The sequence below is a fragment of the Haliaeetus albicilla genome, chromosome 6 (assembly GCF_947461875.1).
Source record: "Haliaeetus albicilla chromosome 6, bHalAlb1.1, whole genome shotgun sequence".
Classification (NCBI taxonomy): Eukaryota; Metazoa; Chordata; class Aves; order Accipitriformes; family Accipitridae; genus Haliaeetus; species Haliaeetus albicilla.
In genome coordinates this window covers 5,002,898-5,028,515 of record NC_091488.1, presented here as the reverse complement: position 1 = coordinate 5,028,515, position 25,618 = coordinate 5,002,898, and the positions used below count along the sequence as shown (strand labels likewise).

Below are 25,618 nucleotides of genomic sequence, written 5' to 3'. Positions count from 1 at the left end.
CAAGGTAATGCTAATGAATACAGAGAGTTATTTTTCAAAAATCCCATTCTGATAAACACATTACAAGTTGATAAACACATTACAACTTCCCATATGTTCTGACAAGCCTGAGGCAAATTGGTAATTCTTACTCATATTTTTGAATTTCATTTATTCTAACTAAAAGTATGTTTGGCAGAGAAATTTCAAATATCTTAGAAATAATTTTCTCCCTTCCTGTGGAGCTGGGATTTATTGATGGAATTTGTTCTTAGCAGTGGTTCACACAAAAGTCATCATTTACGGACACTGCCTGGAGACATGTTGGAGACTGTACATCAGAAAGATACATCATTGCTTTGTTTCAATTAATTATGTTTTCATTAATACAGTAAAGCAATCAACTATCAATTTAATTTTCTACTTTTAATTTGACATTTGCAACATTTATTTCAGAGTTCCTGAATTAAAGTTTAATTCCTTTTTGAAAACAAACAAACAGTCCCTTCCAAACCCCATTTATTCTATATATTCCTCAATGTATGTCCAGGGCAACTCACATTGTTTTTTCAGCTCACAGAGAAAGCGTAAGAGAGGCACCTAAAGCGTGAATCTCTTCCTCTAAAGCATTGATTAAAAGTCTTATCAAGACATCGATACAGATGTAGTACAAAATTAGTAGTACTATGAGTAAACCTGTTTGTTCTGTTTACTCACATGATATTATAAAGATGATACGAAGACCTACAGTACTACCCAAGCAGTTTACTAATTTGGAGGTTGTCCTTATATCTGCCAGGGTTTGCAGAGGTGGAAACTGAATAATTCCCTCCGTATGCATTCATTCATTTTTAGCACATCATAATCAGCCAAGTCTCTTTCTGTCTCTGTCTAGTTAAACATTAAATACTGAACTCCTACCTACACCACAAGTGATGAATTACATTTTTTTAAACTATTACTACAAATAGTAACATGCATCTGGTTCCAATGCTTTTTTCTTTCTCCTTTCCATCAGTCTGAGCCTGTTTGAAATACTGTTGTGCAGTGGAGCACCAACCATAGGGACAGAAGGGATCACCTGAGGACTGAGGGAATATGGACTCTTTGAATCCATACATCAGGTATTAAAAAGATAATTGACAGCCTCCTGGTATAAATCAAATTCTTGAACACTTTGTCTCTGCTTTCTTCATATGAGAGTCAATCAGAGTATATGGATGTTTACTATGAGGTTAATCACTAGACAGTAATTGCCTGTCTGTACTGATCAAATAAATCAATTCCATACAAAAGAAGAATTATTAAGAGATCCTGGATTTTAAGCTTAAATAAATATGATTGATTACTTGAATTCTCTCAAAACAACATAAACAATATGATTTCCAGACTAAGCTACTACAGAAAATTACAAACCATAATTCACTATAATTTGTGATAACGTAGAGGGCAAATGGGATACATCAAAATAGAAAGCAAACTTTTCACCATAAAAGGAAACTTGCAATTCAGCCTAATGCACAACATAAGTGCTGTTACTAATTGTTGGTGTGCAATATATTTATATATTGGATACTAAAAAGGAACAAGAAAAGCCCACAAAACTCCTTTTCTAAGATTTGTTTCTCGGTTTATTAGGTATTTTGAAGGTGCAAGAACTTATATATGCAAGCATCTTTTATCAGACATATGGATCTAGTTCACCTCCAGTTTGCCAGGAAAATCCTGTTTCTGCCTTCTTTTAGGGAATATACTGTGGAACTACGCTGTATTAGATAGATCATGATGTACTCCAATGTCATCCTATTATCCTAGAGGCTAAATTTCTACCTTAGGCGTATGTTCAGCTATGCGCTTCACATGTTTGTAAAACAGAGGTTAGAGGTCTGGCGAGGAACTGGAAATTTAATGGAGCATTCTTCATACTGTTCTGCCGCTCCGGACATTACTGTTACAGTATATATTTTGTTTACATCTGTGATGCATTTTACATATTGATATGGTAGTTTTAAATGCAGATTTTATTAAATGCATCTTCTTCAATTGCTGTTTCCTAAATTGTAGAGTTTAATTATGTTACATAATGACTCTGTGGAACTTGTTACTTCAAAACGTTTTTGAAGCCAAGAATAAATGGATTAAAAAAAAATAATCAGACTAATGGAAAATAGGTTATTTGGTAACCACAGCACATGACGACTGAGATCAGGAAGTTCTTGAACTATAAGCTACAGAAAGCTGGGAGAGAATACCAGAGGAAAAATGCTACCGACCTTCAGTGATGCGCTGCTCAAACACTAACCCCTCCGTACTTGTCACTCAGGTGCAATGGTCTCACTGGGCTACAGCTACTGCTGTGAGGTTGTAGCTACAGCTATTCTTATGTCCCAAGGTATTTAAGCACATGAAGAAGTGTGATAGACTTAATGATCTTTTTTTCTGTTAGAGTAGTGCTTGCCGAAGTTGCCCGTTCCTTGACCACATTTTCCATTCAAAACCAAGACCTACCCACAAGCTTTTGGAATAGACCAAAACTCAGCCTTCTTCAAAATGTTACACATACTACTGTGAAGTATTCAGGACAGCTTTAATGTATCAACCATTCATACCTAGGCACACAGCAAAGTGGTTTACGTAGCTATAGTGACTCAAATAACCACAACTCAAATCACAATATTCAATGTTTGTTCTAAATATGAGAGATAGCAAGAGCCTGTAATTACCTGTGACGGTTAATTCTGTAGTTCTTCTGACAACAAAGTATCCATATTTTAACTCGCAAGTGTAATTTCCAATGTCATCCTCTCTAACTTCCCGAATGACAAGGGTGTCCTTTTTAAACACAATACTCGATCTCCATGTCTTTGACTTGCATTCCTGTTCAAAGATAATATAACACGTCAGCGACTGTGTTCTTACACTGAAACTGGTCCACTGTTGACAGTGCTGCTCAAAGCCAAGGCAGCTAGAAAAAGTCTTTCGATTGACGGTCACAAAATATTTTACTTGATTATCTTAGCATACTCATTGTTTATACAGTAAGGGCTTTTTTAAAAAATATTAAAGTATAAGAGGTTGTTTGAGTTCATTCACACAAATGCTGTCAATGAGTCTTAAAAAGCCAATATTTTGAGCTCTTGTTTAAGAAGCTAGCCATAGTTTTAAATTTGATAAAACTTCAGGTATTGATTGTATTACAAACACAAAATCCAAGATGAGTGTAAGCAAATAATTGGTTACACACCTCCTATCTTAGACATGCTGTCAGTTAATTTGGCCAGAATCCTTCTAGGCCACCAGTTTTTACTTACTAGATAGCATAGTCTTGTGTACCGTATTTAAAAACATTTATGTTATCAGGTAAATTATCAGACTTTTAAAAAATAATTTGCATGCGTGCCAGCACATACTTAAACTAGGACTTCCTATATATGCAGACAACTGTAGATGCCTGTGTAGACAAAATACACAGAATCTAGATTTCAGATTTACTGAACTGTTTGGGGACTTTAAATTGTGTGCATTAAGTACTAAAGTACTGGGTATTTATTTCCTGCACGTGGTAAGAAACGCAGAGCTCAAGCTGCTGTCCAGGGAAGTTCTAGTGTGCTGCCCAGAGGCAGCACTATTTGCAAGAACTTGGCCCTTAAGTAATGGTCTGGAAATCAGTACACAATCTTGAAATAAAGTTATTGATAAAAACAGTGAAATTATATTTGCAAGTAAAAGCTAACATGTAAAGACCAAAGCTTTGGAAGTCTTTGCTGAATTTTATGCTGCAAAATTAAGCCATTCATTCAGATAATAGCAGGCATAGCTATCCTATTTATACTTTTCCAAATAGAGTTTACGTCTGAGTTTTTAGAAACACACTCTTTAGCCTGGTATAGCACAAGCAGTTGCTGTATAAGTAGCTCACATGCCTTTACCTTAGCATATCAAACCAGACTGGTAACACTTTTCTTTTTTAGCCCTCTTGTTAGCAAAAAGCTGCCAATTCTTTGTGACATCCGTAAATGGATATTAAGAAAATACCAGCTCTAAAGTTTACTAAAGGAAGGATTGAATCTCTCTCTCAGTTCATTCTTTTCTATCCTTGATTCTGTTGTCTGTTCTTAACACATTTTAAACCAATCCAAACTTCATATCATATATAGATCATAAAAATCATAAGAACATTGCATAATATCTTGTCGAAGGAGAAAATCTTTGGCATTCCTTACCTTATACCACAGAATTTCAGGCTCCCTAAATGGAAATAAAAAATCCTCAATTTCAGGGCATGAGATTTCCTTGCTTTTGCTAAGTTCAGCTTTTTCAAAATATTTCATCTTTGAATTGTAGCAGAGTCCAGTGTCATTTTCACCCACCGTCAGCGAAATGGACACTTTCATACAGTAAGTTGAGTTTCTGTAATGCAATAAAAATAGAAATAAAAGTCCAATATGAAAAAAATAATAAATGCCAATGTACATGACATTGTTTTTAAGTCATTATTTTCATTCACAAGCAAAAGACAGAAAATCAGACACTGTATTTTGTGTGTATTTTATAGCTGCTCATAATTTTACTTCTTTCTCAGCCACTAACTACAATATTTAGAAGGTGTTGGTCGGCCTTACTCTACAACTACAGCTTTCTCTCTCCTTTTTGTCAACCCCCTCCTAACATTATTGTCCTTACTGTGTATTTGAGAACAATTTCCCCAAAAGTAAATACGCAATAAAAGCTCCATGTACTTATCAGTGAAATTAGACAACCAACATCCTGACAGACACCATTCCGACAGCTCTCGGGGGCGAACAGATCACGTTGTGGTACCACGGGCAAATGCCAAATCCGAACTCGAGCACCACACCAAGAGCCACCTATTCATCAGATGTGAGCGTGCTTTAAAGTGGAAACTTTTTTGCAGCCTTTAATTAAAATGAATCTTGTGACCCTTCCAATTATAGAAAAAAAGGATGCTTTAACCTAATGGACTGCTAACTTGTTTACCTTAGCCTTCAGTCCCCATACTCCCAGGCCAAAATGTTGCTTCTGCATTTCCTACAGCCTTCATTAGTTTGGGCTCTCTCCTGAAACTTGTGACTTCTTCTGCTGCTGGATGTTGATATGCCAGGCAGCCAGAGATGAGGGACCATTGCCTGCCTTCCCACATTTCACTATGCACTTTAATTAGGCTCAAAGACAAAATTACTTGAAATGACACCCCCCCCCCCCCCCCGTTTGAGTTTCCAGGTGGGCAGCAAATGAGTGTGTAAAGTTGAGTTCTCCCCAGGAACACACTGTGACAATGCAAGATTTCTCTCCTACTGTTTTGTAAATGCATTTGACCCCTGATCTGCTGAAAGAGGATCCTGCAGAGAGCACTGAGGAAACATTCATTTTCTTGTTTCCATTCTCAAACTCTATGAGCTGATTGCTGATTTACAACACTCTCATGTGTATTGGACATGGCAGAATATCAAAGATGGCTACATTTTCTCATTCTCTTTAGATTTCTTAATATCTGTTTCTTTTTCTGTTCAAGAAGAGGGGACAGAAATGCCTAAGGACAAAGAATACGAGGAATTTCATTCAAAGAACTCTATAGCCCCATTTTCTAGAGAAAATGTGAACCTGAAAAGGAAGATATATAAGTAACTATCAAATCAGAGAATATTCTTAGAAATGTAAAATCTGGAACAGAATGACCCTTAGCTATCCAGCTAATTCATGGACTTGTAAGGAAAACAAACACAAAATTAGTCCCTTATAATGAAGCTGTAAGTATAATTTATTACCCCATTCAAGAATCTGGCAGCATAAAGCAAATAAAGTTGTTTAAACTTTATGCAAAGCAAAGAATGCATCCACTGAATAGGGATCATTCTTGCTCCTTTTAAGCTGTTTAAGAACCGATCACCATTCTTACCTGTACATGTAATTTAAAAGCATTCAATATTTTAAAGAACACATTTTATTACTGTATATTATGTTATTCCCCCATTAAAGTGCTACTTGGAATACTTATTTATTATGTGCTTGAAAACATCATAAGAAGTCATCCAAGCTAGTTTTTCCAAATTAGTAAAATAATCTTTCTCTGTTCTTGAAAGACTTATCCCTTGGAAATAGGAAGACGGTCTAAACAAACCATCAAGCTCTGGGGGTCAAGAGTACAATAACTAGATGAGAGGATTCCATTACTGGATGACAGAGAGCAATACATAGGGAGGTATTAGTTATTTAATTTGCACATTTAAATGTACTCTTTTATTCCTTTCCATGTGTTTGAGCATTATGTTGTGTTCATGTTACTGAATCTCATGATTTAAAAATTTCTAGAAGGAGCTGCGATGGAAAAAAAAACCCAACAAACAAAAAACCCACTTAACTGTCATCCCATTCTCTGAGGAAGCAAGCTAAGTAAAATTTTCATATATGTTTTTTTGTCTTCCTTCAGTTTTCAGAGTGAATTGGCCAAAAAATCTGATTTATGTTTTGGTCTACTAAGAGCTCTGTTCTGCAACAGTGGTAATGTCAATTGCCAGAGCCAGAATTCCTTCTGAGGCACATCCAAGTTTCCATCGCAACAGCGGATCCCTTACCAGATGCAGCTTAGGCTTCCTGCTCTGTAAGAAGAGAGGTATTTTGGAAATTTCTCAGAATGTTTAAACCCATTGTTTGAAGAGGATGTTGGTATTTAATGACTCAAAGTTGTGTGTGTCTATGATTTGAGTCATATGGATAGAAGCCTCCTGCAGACAGAAGCACAAATTGGCTGAGCTTTGAGGTAATTATGCTCTAAACTGTCAGCTATAAGGTACTGAAACATTTTGGGTGGATATTTTGCCAGCTGAGTTCCCTAACAGAATTTTCTCTCAAAAGCCCAAAGTATCATCAAAAGAACTTAAAGCTCCAGGTGCCCCCCGGTGACACAGACTTTCTTATTGTGACTCTAAATACTAACTGCACTGTCAACCTGACTCACCTGGTACTCTGTGTCAGAAACCAAGGCTGTTGGGATGAAACAAAACTCAAAAAGAATGATACAAAAGGTAGAGCAACGCAAACAGTATGAGCAAAGGAAACCAAGCTAATGGGCTCACAGAACAGAAAAAGAGAAAGAAAATTAAGCAGTCCCTAGGTGGGAATGAAGAAGGAGGGGATGAAATTGCTAATTACAACTGGAGCATGGTGGAAACAGTAGATGTGGAGCCCCTCAGCTAGCAGAAAAAGTAGCAGGCAGCAGAGCCCTCCAGCAAGCATGCATACACTGCAGAGGCTAAAAAATGTTCGTGTGCTAGAACTAAGAAAATTTTCCATATGTCTCTTACTGGAAGCACCAGATCAAACAAACAAATAAACCAACAAAAAAAATACGTTGTGAATTTAAGGAAATTTTATAAACCAATGGAAACCCAATGTTACATTCATTATTAAGAACAAATGCTACAAACAGTTTTTCTCCTTTTGCTCTCCAGCATGGTCCAAACTGTGGATCTTTATCACCAGGCAGCTACACTTCAAAGCAGTACAAGTCTAAAAACTCAAATCTGCAACAGCTATTCAGGTAATTAAAATCACACAGGTTACGAATACATTGTAGAGGGCGTACTAGAACTCCCTGTATTTCCTCATTCTTGCCCGCAAGACTAAGTTGCTTATTAGGACTAGGAAAATATTCATCCACCTGCTACCACTGATGAATAAAAACTATTTCATATGGTCTGACAGAGGGTGCCCCATTGTTTGACATGGACCCATGCGGTCATCTTCACCCTAACATGTCATTTATACACTACTAGTCTATAAGTAAAACCAATATAGCAACCATATCTACTAAATATATTGATTCCATTACAGGTCTTTTACATTTGTAGCCATTTATCATCCTTAAAATTTTAAAGCCCAGTAGCACCAATGGATGTGTGATTGAATCCTGTGATAACGATAGGACAGAAAACTGTATAAATGGCTTAAATTCTCCGTGACTCCTATATCCCAGGAGTAGTTGCTCTAATGCCCAGCTTTCCACAGTTCCCTTGCATCAATGGTTCACCTTTTCTTATCTAATATTATTTAACCTCTTGGTTGTACAGTAGCCATGTGAAAGCATATAGAGCACCGACTAACACGAGTCTGTTTAAATAAGAACAGAAGACTTCTGCTTTTTACCCTTTTCTCTGCTTGAAATGACATCCACCTCACCAGTTCATCAGTACCTGTATCACCTTAATGTTAGCTGATCTGCAACTGTCACAGATGTACATTCATATATAGGATATCTGTCAGATGAGATACCTCAATATTCACACCCTGTGCTAGAGAAGTGTGACAGAGAGAAGAGCGGAAAAGCTCTACATAGAAAACTAAAAGAAGGCGGTTAAGTTTGCAGAAGAGCATGAAGTATGGAAAAGTCTTGTAAAGAAAACAACAGTACAGCTGAGTAAAGAGGAAATCTTGATGAAAAGCAGGAAAATGTAGGTTAAACAACCACAAATACAGCCACATTACAAAGTCTCTTAATTCTCCAGACAGTGACCCAGAAGTCAACACCCTGAAGATGCTGCTTAATTCATGACCCAAGTTAGTAGTTTCTAAAATAAGATCAATTTTTATTTACAGTCTTCTGAGAATCTCAATTACTATATACAGCTATATTTTCCTTGAATTAAATGCAATTATAGCAATTTGTAATAGACGGGCCTCTGCAATCCTTCACTCTTACGACTAAATTAATTAGGTAGACTGCATGTCAAAAAACTTAGCACTGCAATTAACTACTTCTACAAAACAAAACTTGAAATAATTATTAGCCATTGAAACTGTTTTATGACTATCACACATTCATCAGCTCAAGGAATTGCAGTACTTGTTGCTATTTTAAAACTTCATTTTTCATATTATGCAATTATAAATTAAAGTGAGCCAGTGGAGTAAAGCTTTTCATCTACCTACATAAGCTATGCTTTAGCATCAGTGTAATTATCAACAATAACATTATCAAAAGGTTTTCTTCAAGTGAGCTTCTGAGCTGAAGAACCTCCTGACATTTTGAAGAAAAATATTTCTTTTCCTTTCTCTGTTCCTTTTCTCTGCTTGAACTGACATCCACTTTGGGATGCTGTTTCTTTGAGATGCAGGCTGGAAAATACACATATGCATTTTATGTTTTTTTTTCTTAATTGAAAAGAAGTTGGCCAAAGTAGAAAAAAAACAACAGAATGCATCTTGCATTTTAGGTATGTAGTCTAGAAGCATGGCCCACCTTATTCGTGTGGATCTCTACACAAAGGAAAAAAAAAGACAACTAAAAAACACCTACAGGAAAGTCTGTGTGGCAAAGTGTGGGACTGTCCTGCTACAGTATCATCTGGCTCTGTTGCTGCTCATGTCTAGCAAAACAAAGACTTTTGTGAAGTTCATCACAAAATAGCTATGAAATCAACAGTGCCTAAAGATCTGTAGACTACCAGGATGTACAGGTAATATTCTCTAAATATTTTCAAGGTCTTAGCTTTTGAGTATTTTTTCATATCTGGAAAGGCAAAGACATATGTATTTCACATCTAGGTATTTTTTCTTTTGATCAAACACTGTGATTATAAGAATATCATAAAGGATACACTTTTGATCACTATCAGTCAGTCAAGTAGCAGAGAAGAAAATATGAGCTGTTGGCAAGAATCATGAAGGGTGAATGAACCTGCAAATACAGAACTTCCACTGATTAATACAAGGCTGAGAGCTTCTCTGTTTAAATACTTGTGAAGTGGGTCCTTATTGAGTACAAATGATAAAAGCATACAAATGATGAAAGCATACATCTAAAATCTTATTTCCAACGGATTTTTTTTTTCTTTTTAAAGAAAAAAGGCAGAAGTCTGTACTGTAATCCAAAATATCCATGAATGGACATAGATCAACTTGTCAAACCTCAGACAAAAGTCTATACAAAGAATAGCTTTGAGAAGCTTAAAGAAGGTGGAACTTTAGGAGTAGAAAGATTTGAGTTGAGAATGAGTTTGCTCTAGGAAGATTAGATTATCATTGTTGGTTGTTTTAATTTCTTTGGGGTTTTCCAAATGCTTTGCGTTTACAAAGACACGACAAAAACATCTTTCTGCTTCATAAAATCAGGTTATTAATCTTCCCTAATACTAAACAACATAACACATAACATTAATTCACTCTTAGAAGAAAGACATGAGAAATAATTTGACAAATAAATAAGACAGGATGTTGGAAAATTCTTCACAGCAGCCTGTGAAGACAAATTTCACACACAGCTGAAAATTAACATTGCCTCATTCTGCCCCAAGTGAAAGAATACAAGGAATATGGATTAACCATATTTTTCTAGAAAAACAGGAAACTTGTCTTCACGTTCACTATATACCTCACTTCTCTTTTTAAGGGTCAGTATATAAAAATCTCTTATAACTGATTTCTATTTTTTTTTCCCCTTTTTGTAGTTCTCAGGAGGTTTCATGGTTTTTTTCACCTGCATTTTTCATTCTATCCTGTGTTTCACCTGTAAACAAGAATTGATTACATGGAAAGCATCTCCTTTAAACTTGGTGAAACACAAAGCAGAAGAGAGAAGAAAAAGGGATGGATTTATCACTTTGAAGAGAAAAAAAAAAATTATCTCCAAAAAATGGCATTTATTGTCATTTAACAGTAGGAGGGAGGAAAAAACACACACACTAAACCCCACAAATTAACTTCCGAGCCATCAAAAAACATTATAAACTATTTTTTCAAATAAAAAATTAATAGGCACATTACCAATAAAATAGTAGAAATAAATCTCTTACAGATCACATATTGAGTCACTATATTAAATTCTTTGTCAGGCAGGCAATAGACAATAGTAAACTTTATACTTCCAGGTTAAGAAAAAAAATTAAAAGAGAGCGGTAGACAAAAGACATCTATGTTTTTTTTGTTTGGCTTTGCTTTGCATTTCTGTGTTGCGTATGAGCCCACTGAACGTATGTGATCAGGGACATTCTGCATATTACCTTCATGCTCTACCTTTTGCCAGGCTGCTGAGTTTTCCATGCCACTGGAAGATACAGAATCCCACAACACTGTATGTGGGATGTATGGATGGATTTTTTTGCCCTCTCATGGAAACGATCTGGGGGGCAGCAACTTATGCATCACCACAAGAAAAATCAGGGAAGGAAATTATTCCTGTATTTCTAAATTCTACCATGTCAAATATTTCCAAGACTTTTCTGACCTTTGTATAAGATGTCGCAATTACATTTTCGTACACTTACATATGCTTAAGAAGGGTCTAAAATAACTCTTGAATATAAACACTGGTCAGCACTGACTGTTGCAGTAGTGTCAACACCATTTTGAAATTAATACTTTCATAGGCTTGCCACCACGCAAAAAACCTGTTTCTACTTTCCATATCATTACAGTAAGCAAACTATTAGAAACAAATAAAAAATAGACTCAGGCAGAGATGAGATATTCATCAGCAGTAACATTAAAAACCTTGGTGGTTTTGATACAATATGTTACTCGAGACTGTTTTTTTTTTTTAACACTATTGTACATAGTCCAATGTGGTATCAGTTAATCCAATACAAAAGTGTTAATACATCTGCACAAGATGAAAATACAACAAATTATTACATTAGGAAAGAAAAAAAAAAGACATATATTTTAACTCCTACTGTTATACTCAATTTTGTGTATAATAGTGTTATAATATGTAGCGCATAAAAAATTAAAAGGCATTGTAAATTCTATATAAAAACAAACTAAAGGAGGAGGTGACAAAGTTACTAGAAGTCTCACAGTCAACATAATGTTCAATGTTTAATGGTTATTAATACGCGAGAGACTCAGCCAAGTTGCTAATTTCTGTGTCCAGGAAGAGAAGAAACAATCAATCTGAATGAAATTTATTTCATTTTTGATACAGACAGATAATGAAGAGAATCATCACAGAATACTAGTAATTACTAATAACACATCACTAATAGTTTTTTCATTAATTACCACTGACTAGCGATACTTGTACCATGTTACCAAATGCAGTTATATTTAAAGCAGTAACAGATCCATTTCATCTGAATTAAGTTACATTCAATGCTACAATATTATTAATAACTTTTCCATACACACACAAATGTATCCTAACTGTAATTCTACCCGACTTGCTACATTTGTATAGAACCATTAAATTTAAAAGAGGCTGAAGCAGCACTACAGACCATCTACTGATGTACAGATTTGTGTGATAGCAGTCGAGAGCCTGTGGGGCAGAGTCACAAAGAATCATAATATTCAAAGAAGATTCTCCAACACCCCCCCTCCCATGATGTCTAATCTCAGATTTTGTCTATTCTCAGTCAGTCTATCTGCCGTGATGTGGTTGCTTTGAAAAATGGCCCTGGGTAACCTGTATTGGGTAAACTAACTGCTTTAACTCACTTATCGCATGATACTTTTTTTTTTTTTTTTTGGGGGGGGGGGAATGTTCTGTTGTTTGTTTATTTGTTTGTTTCTGAACAGGGTAATAAGAAGAGTTCACAAGCTAGTCAGTTAAATTGTAGCCTACTCTGTCCAGTCACAAATGTTCAGAAGTGTAAAATTAGCTAGAACCTTTTCCTACATATAAGTGAAGCTTTTCATTTACCTATTTTATTCAATAGATTTTCAAGCAGTAAAAAAATGAGATCTAAACAATACAAAATAGAAAAACCAGAAGCAAGAAGCTGTTTGGGGATTTTTTTGTTTTAAGACACCAAATCCATTTAAATCAAATTTATCTGAAAAAGAAATTAAATTAGCAGGTAACTTATCGGAGAGAAAAAAAAAACAGTAGGAGGAGGAGGAAGAGAAGACACAAGGGAGAAAACAGACAAGAGAACATACACAGAGCAAGAATAGTTTCTCGGAAGTTTAGCACTTATAATATTGACATCTACATTTAAAGGAATTTCTTAGAGAACTAGACACTTAAAGCATAATTTCTGTATAAAATACATCTCTAAAACGGGCCAGTCGGGTTACTCTTACGAAACTCCGCTTTTTGCCTGCACTGAATAAAACCTGGTAATTGTCAATCTCCTCTTCAGCCTCCCCACAGAGAGCTCGGCGGTGGATTTCCACAGCTCGGTGGATTTCCACAGCTTGGCACTCCCCAGGCAGCATCCCTCATCATCCCTGTTCATGACGGGAGGGAAACTGGGACTCCGGCCGTTGCTTGTCCTCTCCCGTGCTTTGCCATGCGTAGCCTTCACCGGCAGGGGAACGCAGGCGAGCATAGCGTGTGGCTTAGACCGAAGACACGCCGTCTCTGGGACTAAAAAGAAGTGCCCTTTGGAAAGTCCTCACCACCCTCCTGAAGAGGGAATTTTAACCCAACCCCTGTTTTGTGTCGCTGTAGGCTGCAGCCAACTTGCTTTAAATGCGAAGAAGCAGTTCTGCTCATCGAAGGTGTGGAGGATGAGACTATCTAGTACACAAAGGCAGCACTTGAAGAAGAGATGAAGAGGGCAGACAGACCTCTGTTGATCCCGGCATTGATCACCAGGCACAACACCACCTTTCTGCAGTTCTAAATAAGGTGTAACGGAACCGCTGTGCAATAACGATACCCGCAAATGCAGCCAGACCCTCTAATAATGTTTTTCATTTAAGACGGCAGTCTTATGCCTTTGCATTCCTCTGCATACCCTTTATTTCTCCTTCATTTTCAAGGGATGTCATACTCGAAGTACAGGGCCTGTCATGACACTGATTTTTGCAGGGTATATTAAACACGATGACTAATCGGGAAGTTAACTGGCAGCAAAGTAGACATGTATTTTCAGTGTACATCATGAGAGCAAATTCTTTTTTTACCCTTTCAGTAGCATTACTAGAAAAATTGCAAGTTTTGCATTAATAGAGATCAGTTATTTGTACCGACTTATGTTACAGTATTATGCTATTTACCAGGGTAAACAAACTGGAGAGCAAACTGGAAGCAAAAAAACCTCTTTTATGTTTCCCCTCGTCATACAAGCTGAGTTGGGAAAGCAATGTTATTGCCAACTCCTCCAAAACTGGACATTAAAAAAGAAAGTCTGAGAAACGCCTTTTCTTCACAGTATTTTAAGTTTTACTAAGTAAACTTGGCCACTGATGTCAATATTCACTTTCTATAAATGGTCCATCCCACTTCAGGGGAAAACTTTTGTTGACTTCATTAATTAGAGTTTTCATGGTTTTGTAGACACAATTTGGTCCTTTTTCAGCCCAACTAACCACTGTTAGAGTGGTTTGGATGCCTGAAAGCTGGAGAGAAAAGCATCCATTCAAGAGAAACAAAACCACATTATTGATAAGCTACTTGCACTCTTGGCCAGTGGCTCCAAAGGCTCTTTGTGAGGTTTAAAACTTTCGCACAAAAAATTTTCAAGCCTTTAGTTACCAGTGGGGTTGTTTGAGGACACGCCTGAGGTTTTGGGCCGCGGGGCGAGGGAGGAAGGCCAGCGTACATCCCCTACTGCAGCCAGAATTGCTGCCGCGCAGTGAGGTCTTCTTGGTGGCGGGGTCTGATGCCCTCAGGACTCTGTGGCTTCTGGCCCATTTGCTCAGGATAGCAGTTTTCTAACTTTTTCTGCAAGGTTCCCTTTTGTTGTGTGTAGTGGTTTTGTTTTGTTTTTTTTTTTCCTCCCAAACTCTGGGATGGCTGGCTCCCACACTCCCTGGCTCTGGTAGCTGAAATCACAGACTGCCTTTTCCACAAAGCTTCCAGAGCCAACCGAGCTGCAAGTGCTGGGGCTGCAAGAGCTGCAGGAGCGGGGGAAGAGAGAAGAAAAGTGGAGGGAGACAGACAGAAGCCGGCTGGAATTTTCCTCTGCGCCTTCAAAATTATCTCCTGCTTCCACACCCTGGGGGGCCAACCCAGTTTGAAAACTGCTTTTGACCTCAACTGAATTACATAAGCACTGATTTCTTCCCTCAAGGGTCACCTAATTATGTGCTTGATGCTATGAAATAACCCATGGCACACGAGCCTCTAGGACTATTTGAATATCAATGCTCTGCAAGATACTTGTTTTAATATGTTTGAATTAGTCACACCAGAAAATATTGTTTGGCTTTAGTGCCCACTTCCATCCTTGGAAGCCAACACTTTCACATTTTTTTCTTCTGACACAAGTGGTACATGCTGCCATCCCAAGTTTCCCCTTCTCCTCTCCAACCCTGCCAAAAGAGAATGTCAAAGTACAAAGTCTAACTGCATTAGAATAACGCTCTCCTTGTGTTAGAGAAAGCTACTGACTGATGTGAAAGGCTTTTATTGATGTTCTGGACAATAAAAATAAAATACAAATTAGCCTTTAGAAAGGGAATTGAATTTTCTCATCCTTATAATACCTTAAAGCTTCTTCTGTGAGTAAGCCAGAAAAAAAAGATATGTGTGTACACTTTTATGTTATTGACTTTTCTGTATGATCTCTGTCTTTTTAAAGTCTAAGTGAAACTTATCCCTTTGTGAGAGCTGGAATCAATCTGACATTTATTTCCACATTTTAATAAAACCTCACTTTCTTAGTATAAAATGCTTCAACAGAACTATGACAATAACCTTAATTAAGAACTTCTACTGGCAATTACATGGAAGGCAAAATTGCATAAAATTAACTAATTTCCCCATAAACTATATTCGTGAAAAATTAAAGCTTCCTTTCAGATAAATTAAAAAATAAAAAAATTCCATACTCTTGCAGTACAGGAATATTTAAATATTCCTATAGTATAACTCTGTACTACGTTATAGGACTATATATCCAAATACATTTTATTTGAAGTTAAAGCTTTCTTTCAGGTAAGTTTAAAAGAAAACTCCCATATTCTTACAACATATATTCCTACTCTCTACATGTCTATACATATATATATATATATATGTATAAATCAGTCATATGGGTGTATTAGGGATTCCAGTAATTGTAAAACTAATCAGAGAGAGTAGTATGTTTTTTAAGAAAGTTATCATATAAAGGTTTTTAAAGCATATTAATACTATACCTATATGTTATTCACGGCGAGTAAAGCCCAGTTTTTAAAACAAATTTCTATTAAAATATTTGGTATGTGAACTCCTTCAGAGAATAGCACTTACGTATGGATTGCAGATAAAAATGTTAGAGGTGGTTAAAAAGGACAGGAACCAAAAAAAATCTATTGTACTTCACAGAGTATATAGGGTGAGTACAATATGGATTACCACTAGTCTGAATTTAATAGTACATTTAATATTTTAGTGCTACTTACAAATTTAGTGCTAAATTAGCTACTCATTTCAGTGAGGCTTCCCAGGATCGTCAGTGAAGGAATTTTGGGCCAGTGAGTCATAAAGCGCTAAAATGGAGACGTGTCAGAATGACACTAAACATTTTCTCTGCAGCAGATCAATGTATATTCCCAAAGGAGACAGAAGTATGAAGAGCTGTGCAAGTATACTCTTACAGATGAAAATCCGTTTTGCTTTCTACAAACTCTAGTAGGGAGATAATACCTAACATGAAACACCTCTAGTAGACTATCTCCTCAGAATTCAGAAGATGATGGTAATTGCTGGTTTTTTGGAAAGCAATGGTCATAAAGAAGAGTAAATTTTATACCTTCCTTAGAACCATACGCCAGAATAGCAGAAATGCAGTACTGTGGCTTCTTTGGAAAATGACAAGTTAACAGAGTTTTATTATTCCTCCCATTTCTTTCATTTATAGAATCACAGAATCACAAACCAGCCGAGGTTGGAAGGGACCTGTGGAGGTCACCTGGTCCAAACCCCTGCTCAAGCAGGGCCACCACGAAAGGGTTGTCCAGCACCCTGTCCAGCTGCTTTTGAATATGTCCCAGGGTGGAGACTCCACAACCTCCCTAGGAAACCTGTGCCAACTCCCAGTCGCCCTTAGAGTAAAAAAAGTGGTTCCTAATGTTCAGAAAGAGCCTCCTGTGTTTCAGTTTGTGTCCACTGCCTCTCTTCCAGTCACCGGACACCCGTGGAAAGAGCCTGGCTCCATCCTCTTTGCACCCTCCCTTCACATACGTATATACGTTGATGAGATCCCCCTGCGCCTTCTCTTCTCCAGGCTAAACAGTCCCAGCTCTCAGCCTGTGCTCAGAGGAGAGATGCTCCAGTCTCTTAATCATCTCTGTGCGTCTTCGCTGGACTCTCCCCAGTCTGCCCATGTCTCTCTCGTACTGGGGAGCCCAGAACTGGACACAGAACTCCAGGTGTGGCCTCACCAGTGCTGAGCAGAGGGGAAGGATCACCTCCCTCGACCTGCTGGCATTACTTTGTCTAACACAGCCCAGGTTGTCATTAACCTTCTTTGCTGCAAGGGCACATTGCTGGCTCATATTCAGCTTGGTTTCCCCCAGGACCCCCAGGTCCTCTTCTGCAAATCTGCATAGATCGTTATTCATGGAACACCTATTTTCTAGGTGTTTTTTTTTTACTGGCAGGGAGTGGAGGGCAATTCTTAAAAGGAAAATACTTTTTCAAGGATTTATATAAAAGGGACAGAAAAAAATAACAGTTGGTATGAGAATGAATGGAAAAAAATGCTTACTTACTGAAGCCAGAGGCCCCTAAAATGATGTCTACCATTTGGTGTAACAGTGCATGCCCGAGCAGCTGTGCCTATGCAGGGTTCTGCATTCAGGAACAAATGAGTGTTACTACATCCTGATGACTCAGAAGGTCATCAAATATTGGAACATCTTTACCACCAAATCATCCCTTTTGCAAATGCAATCTGCCTTCTTTTATAGTACCCAAACTGAAAGCACTATTGGAAACAAAGAAGATGCTGAATGGCTTCTCCCTTGTTCTCTCTCTTTGCTTGATGAATTAGCACAAGTGCAACCTACAGTTCTCAACTAGAGCTAAAGGAGGACAGATCCTATCGTTCAGTCTCAAATACTAAGTTAGATTCTTCTGTTCAGCTGTTAAGCAGCTGCATAAAGAATATCCCTTGAAGGTTTCTGTCTTGTTTCTGAATGATTAGGTATTTATCTCTTGCTAACTCTGCATGAGCGTGTCTTTTTCTGAATAGAGATTTCTCATGTTCCATTAACACAGTTACTCATTAAAGGTAGATATGGACAGTTATCCAACAATTATATTATTTATTAGAGATATTAGAAGAACGACATTTGCACATGAATAAGATTCCTTTGAAATTCTCTCCATAACTCTTTCCCGTATCTACCCAGTAAAAATGGGAATAACTACGACTTGCTTTGAAACCAGACACTAAGCGAGAGAAAAATCATCACATTTATTAGATTACTGCTTCAAGGCTAACTGTTTCCTAGCATACTGATGCCACTTCTCCAGACTCCTGGAAATTCTCTAATGCAATTGCATTACAACTCTCAGTTTAAAAAGTAAATAATTCCAATACTTATGACTGCTACGTTTGTTAAGAAATAGTTTTAGCTATTCCTGTTTTACACTTACTTTCCTATGAAGAAACAACAATTCAGAAATCAGTCTTCTCCACCAGAAGCAGAATTAGAGAGAAGGTCTCTCAAGTAGTATGACATCCCAGAGATGAACGTAAGAGCATTGCTGTATGCAGATTGAACCAGAACTCAAAAGAAAGTACCAATTTCTGCAAAAAAGTCAGTCTTCGGCAAAGCTTGACCTGCTATCAAAGCAGAACTTTAGAAAGGTGCAAGACCTTGATGGAATTTATACAACTGAATACCTCAGAGCAAGTCTTGAATTCCCAAATAAGACATTTACATACTGAAAAGAGAGCAGGATTTAAAGAAACAGATCAATAAACAAAGGAATATAATACAATTTGGATGTGTCTTTCATCCAAGGGCCATAAAGTACATAGGAAATTTATCTATTAACTATTTTTGGCTGTGTTCATATGCAAAATAGTTTCCAAAATTGCCTCAGTGTAATCTGTATTGACACAGTAAATATTTTTAGCTCACTCTAATTTAGAGCTCTAAAACATGATCCTGATCCGCTTCAGGCTGTTGCTGAAGATCAGAGTCATGGAAGCTCAGGAAACAGAACCCAAAACTCAAATTTTGTGTATATTATGTTCATATCAACAGCATCCCTGAAACCAGATAATAGGCAAGCAAGCACTTCCACCCACCCCAGGTACCTACTCTGCCCAGTGTTGAAAGCGTTAGTTCTCAGTCCAGCCTCCAGAGCTTCTTTCCAGCCTGCCTGGCTGCCCTTAAATGTACTAAAAGCCATCTTTATGCCCACACGTTCAAAGGAAAGCGTAGAAATGCAAGCTTTATCCAGCATCAAAGCACTCCTTCCCTAGTCAAAGCCATAAAATCTCTTTTGCCAAAGAGACAGCGTGTCACTATTTCTTCTCACGCTGACACCAAGAAGAACTGTTGCCCGATGGAGTGTCTCCTGAAAACACAAAACACGTATCTGCATGTTGTCCGTGGTCTCCAAGACTGTAAGCATAAAAATAATCAACTTCGCAGAGAAGAAAAGAGAGTTCAGTGAGCCATTTTAGGTAAATGGCACTCAAGGATTCCTTGGAACTAATTTCTTGAAGTGGCTAGGGCAGCCAGAGGGGCACGCTTTTTATTGCAAGGCTCTCAAAGCACAAGTTGAGACTCCATGTAAAAGAATGAGTAATTCTCTTGTTCTGCAGCATCCTCAAATAAACTCATTCTTGTTTTCCTGATCGTCTTGACACGATGTAAAAAGCTAAGAGCCGTCCACCTTCATGCCTCTCGATGCCAGGTTTCCATCTCCAGTGGCCAGCCCCGAGCAAAATGTGACGCATTTGAGAATTCAGCAGAGCCTCAAGTTTCAAACATATGAAACCATACTATTCTTTGTCTCATATTATTATCAGCCACCAGGCTAAATAACTCTGAGGTGAAAAATGGAAAGGTTACAGAGGCTTCAGCTGCCCCAATGAACAGAGGTATGAGGATAAGGCACAGACAGGTGCCAGACACTATGACTATATATTTTCATTTCTTGTTTTAGTTTTCACCATCCTCACAAGCATGAATCATCCAGAATATCCAGACATGAAAATCCAAAGTCATGTGAGCAGTGGCAAAATGAATGTATGAAAGCATTTCTGCACAGACAGCTTTGAATAATTTTACCTAATTCAAGCGTGCCTGTGTAAGCTATTTTAGTTTTAAAAAATGAATTTTTGCTTTACACATTTTAATCCACATCTCAAATGTAAAAGGTAAACTGAAGGAGGCTAAATACGTTTCAGATAATTGAAAGTCACTGGCTCTTCTTTTTCACTTGGACCCTGGCCCAACCTTTACATGCCAGTGTCTTTCAGCAGAGATATATGAGGGACAGTAGCAGAGACGTCTCACACATTATTTTTTGGGGGTGGTCTCACAGAAAAGCCCACTTCATTTGTCAGAAAAACAGAATGTCTACTTTGGCACGGCTGGCTGCCTCCTCCTGTAGCAGGACACAGCTTCCAGCTGGGCCGGTGCTGCCAGCTTAATCATCTGCTGGTCCTTGTGACCTAGCTTCACCCCCAAATTCCCCACCATCTAAATATAGGAATAGCTTTATAACACAGTTTAGTTCAGTTTATAAATACGCTATGGCTCAAACCCCTGCCATCAGTTTGTAAATCAGTAGAGAATTGAATGACTATATAAACTCCTTCTGAATAGAAAATTTATTGTCCTTTATGTACCACATTTTCTGTTTTATATTTTTGTTTCTGCAATCTATTTCAGTCACAATTTTTTTCTTCAGATTGGGCAAGAAGAACAAAGAGAAACTGTAAATTCCTGTACTGATTAAACACTTTGCCACATTTTTCATGGCTGATTTCATACCTATTTGCAAGTATTTTAATATTCACAACGATTTGGGTTAGATAGCTATTTTCTAGCCATTTGTTCAGAAACGTGACTTCTGCTTGCACTCTTGATGTCTTTGTTCGAGGCGGTTGAACCCAGTAACCAGAGAGCTGAGAAGATGCTGCAGCTCCGTGCACCAGGTCCAGCCAGCAGCCAGGCTAAGCACCCAATACGTGAGGGTGCGCAGACACACACGCGTGCACACGTGTGCACACACGTGCACACACACAGCCGGTCACGCAGGCAGACACCTAGACAGATGCACAGCGCTCGCAGGGACGTGAACGGCAGAGCTGGCCCAACGCAGCTCTTCCCCTCCAGCTGGTGAAGATGAAGTCAGCTAGCGGAATGTATACAGAGAACAAGGAGCTGCCCCCAGGTCCCACTGCTCTCCCCAGTTGCTGGCACTGGGACGAGAGGTTCGCAGCCCCCAGCAGCCGCTGGAGCTCGGACATCGTCTCCTCCTCCCCAGCTGAAGTTCACTACCACGTACCAACACCTGCTTAGCGTAGACAACGCAGCCACGTGGCAGATAGAAATGCCCTTTAATGAGATGACGGGACAGACTGCAGGGCTCAGACAAGAGTATTCACCATCAGCCTATTTACACCGGACAGCCTTTTATCTCCTTTTCCCCCCATCCCTTTCCCTTTTACCCTGTACTCCATCTATTTCCCACGCTTGTTCTCAATACACCTTAGTCTCTTTCCCACCTATGGTCCTTCCCCTAAACGTTCCAAAATAAATTCGCCAGAATCCCTTCAAAACATCGTTCAGTGATATTTTTTACCTAAACGAAAAATGCTTTTCCTCCTGCATCCCACAGTAAGTCTCACATGCCCTTCAGCCCGAAGGCCTTTGCGAGAGGGAGCCTCTCCAAGTGATTTCTTTGGGTGGTTTTCCACTCACGGGTCATGGGGGTTTCTTACCCGTCACTGCTCCCCTGACCCTCACTGAGCCTTTGTGGTTTCCAGGATCATCTTTAGGCACTAAACAATCTAACGTGACACTACACGTGTGACAGCAGACGAGGTATCAGTAGATTTATGTTAAAAGTGAAGCTCGTCAACCCGTTCTCAGAGACGAGACAGGGCGACAGTCTTGACAGGCCACAGACATCTTCCAGGTCGTCTTAGCTTTCCCAGCTGGGTCTTTCCCTGCATCTCTTTCTAACTGGTCTCTTCTGCTCGCTTGGTCACTCTCCTGGACAAAACTCCCATCAGGTGTCTCTCCAAGACCATTTTTTTCCTATAAAGTGCTCGCTGTTTAATCTAAAGACTTTCAATTCATGGCATCTTGTGGTTAAAAGTAACGATCACACTCGCAAACTGTCACAACTACATTTGAATGCATCATATTCTGGCAATGCTGCTGTCTAAAGATTTTCTGAAACTTTCCAAAATCAAAGAAAATGCACACAAAACCTCTAATCAGTTTCTGCACCTTCCTAGAAAACTTGAAATACAACTTCTGTTTTCTTAATGTTCAGCTTCACAGTGGTATTTCTTCCACCTGGGTTTTCTCTGAAAGTTATGATTTTCTTTTTCCCTACCATTTCTACCCCCACTCTAATCTACTTCGAAAACGTATTTGTTTACACTATGAATCTCATTATAAATATATAGATAACGCATCAATATAAATTCCTTAAGTCCTAAATATTCTCAAAACATTTATTTTTTTAGTGGCCAAGAAAATAACAGAAATATTTATCTTCTAAGCTAACCAGTTTTGGAGCTACTACAAACAAAACAAACATAAAATAGGAGCTAAAATACCAGATAAAATTCTGGGATAGCATAATTATAAAGGTCACCAAATTGTACTGTGAGGAGAGAGAGAAAGAGAGAGAGAGAACATATTTAAAAAAAAATCAGAAAAATCTGTTTCTTTCTGAGCAACTTAAGGGTTGTTTGTTTTTTAACAGGGCTTGTTATGGGAAATCTTCCATTGTAATTACGGATTAGTAACTGCTACTCCATAACACTGAAGCTTTCTGTGTAATTTCTCTCTCTTTCCTCTTTTTTTGAGGAGGAAAATAACTCATAAATATTTCAATTTGCAATTACTGAAAGATAAAAAGCAACACTGAAACACTGAGATCTGGAATAAGAGCACAAATTGTAGTACACCACAGAAAATATGCAAGGAAAGGGTTTTGTTGAACTGTCCAAAGCACCGACGCAACACAAACGTTTTGAGGAAGACAATTTTGAAGCTCTCATATTATATTTTGCTTCCTTCTTCTGCTGGTTGGAATTTATGAGACTCTTGCTGCTATTGAGATCAATAGCAGAAGTCCTACAGTTTTCAATCTACAGAGGCGGATTCTTCCTTTTTACATGTATACATTGGTGTTAGGGACAAGAATATCTTATGTTATTGTAAAACGTGTTTACAACATAATATTTGGCCTTTAAGAATTTATTTGCACCTTCTTTAAGGATGCACATACAATTACAGTTTTTTCCTGTTATTAAATTAAATCAACCTAATTTTTGAATCTCAGTCATTACAAAATATCAATGGCTGCAGTACAGCTGTTAATCAAATGCATAAATATACATACACTGAAATGTAAATTGCCTCAGAAATGAAGGATATATTATCAAAACTGGAACAATAAATGGAAGTTTTCTACATTTCCTGTATGTTTGAATGAAGGAATGAATAAGCTCATTCCTCATAACACAGTCAAAATATCTGAAACACGGCAACTTTATGTAAGAAGGACGGAACTCAAAAAAAATGTTAAAAAAAGTTAAAACATATTGCATCATAAAAGCAAACATCAATTTTAATGTATGATAGCTCTGACAAACATCAGTATTACCCCAAGAGCCCTCTAGCATGACAGCAACCCAGTCTATCACTATGAAAAGAAAATAGTTATAAAACCAAAGTTGTTTTCATACAATAGAAAACACTCATAGGAAAACAGTATCAGAACAGCTTTCCTGGCTTCATATGTGTTTTTTAGTTTCTACAGCTATTTCACAATGAGTGTTGATAATATTACTCTTTCACAGTAAACATGGCAAACTGCAAAAACCTAATAAACCAAACCCAAACTGCACCGATAAGTACTATTAGCACTTCAGTATTATTTGTTAGAGCAAGATGGAGGTTCACTAGGAATAGAATATTTGATTATTCCTTACTCCTACAGCTTCTCATTGCAGACTACCCAGCTAAACCAAACTACTAGGAAGACTTAATTCCACAAATCATGGGTTTTGGAAGGCATTCCTTCAGAGCATCATCATACGCAATTATTCAAACAAGATGTGTGTTTGAAGGAAAAGCCATATCCCGCGGTTATACTTCGGTTAGAAATAGTTGAGGCTATCTCAGCTGTCAGTATTTATAACCCAGTCCCAGAAAGCCTTTGAATTTCAGGGCACTGTTCCTCCTTTTTAAATTAATTGTAAGCTATCAGTTCTGGACAAGCAAGATTGAACACCAAAAAGCAAGTCTTGTGTAGATTTTACTTATTTGAGCAGATTTTCTCAATTTTGGTGCAAGCTAATACAGCTCTATATCAGGAGTTATGAATCTCCCTGCAGAGAACAGAATTGAATTTTTTTTTTTTTTTTTTTTTTTTTTGTGGGCAAAGCTGTGTAACGGAGTTCCGTTTCCCGTATCAGTTCAGTGACAGCTCATCATTACTTTGTGACTGAAGGCTGCGCTGAACACTCGGCAGAACTGGGCTTATTCTGTTGACAAAGCAGAATTTCGCCGCAATCTGCTGAAACGCCTAACCAGAGGAGAGATGGGCCGCCTCTTCCAGCACACAGATTCCTCCAAGACAGCTTCCTCCTGTAGTTTCCCTGCACAGCTGGACTCGTGGCTTAAAGAAAAATATCGTCTGTGGTGGTTTCAGACAGCAACATGGTATGTGATATTCAGAAGCAGAGGGAAGTCCCTACAGTGGCATACAGCATATGCACATTTATATATAGATAGATAGTCAATGTTTTAAAACTAGGAGAATTTTTTCAAAATTATTTTAAAAAGCACTGCCTTGATTATGATGAAATGCAAAAAAAAAAAAGGAAGGCCCTGACTTAGGTGGTAACTATATGCCTTTAGCTCTACCTTTCTATGTAGTTACAGTATGAATCAGTTATTAGTTATATGATTATACATTATTTTTCACTGTGAACTTCGCTGATTTACACACCCAGTATAGATCAGTGTTTCCTAACTTTCTAACGCTTAACGTATCAAACTACAAAACTTTCCTTTCGATGCTTTCTCTAAAAAGCTAATTGTCAATTAGTAAATCTCATTGGACATGTTGGAATTCAGAGCTGTGGCTATGAGGCATGCCATGGTGGGGCTCAGGAGCCCCTACAGAAACCTCGGTTTATTCAGGGGGGGAAGTAAGGGAAAAAAAAAAGGGGGGGGGGCAAAAAGGAAAAAAGGGGGGCAAGGGGGGGGGAAGGGGGAAAGCTACTTCAGGGTAGGAAAAAAGTGACATTATTCTTGAGAAGGTCACCTGGGCTACTGAGGCCCCCAAGTTAGAATACAGGCATGGAGAGACCCTGTATATCAAGCGTAACTCGAAAGAAAAGAGAGTGGTTATATAAACCCTCCATCCTCTCTCCCCACCAAAAAATCCAAGAATAAGATTGGTTTTGAGGGGAGAGTGACAGATCTGACTGCAGCACCACTAAAATATCATTCTTTTATCACTTGCCCTCATTTCAGTTTTAATAAGCTCTCTTGGCTCTCTTATCTTTTTATGTTCACTCCGCAGCAA

The 25,618-nt window shown here is 38.0% G+C and overlaps 1 protein-coding gene across 1 annotated transcript in view; it reads right to left on the bottom strand.

The window, feature by feature from the left end:
* IL1RAPL1 (interleukin 1 receptor accessory protein like 1) overlaps window positions 1-25,618 on the bottom strand; it is a 728,553-nt gene that overhangs the window by 267,476 nt on the left and 435,459 nt on the right. Inside the window, exons 4-5 of the mRNA XM_069784874.1 lie at window positions 4,203-4,389; window positions 2,703-2,856 (exon numbers count right to left, since the gene is read on the bottom strand). Coding sequence (XP_069640975.1) covers window positions 2,703-2,856; window positions 4,203-4,389 — 341 coding nt within the window. The remainder of the gene's footprint in view (window positions 1-2,702; window positions 2,857-4,202; window positions 4,390-25,618) is intronic.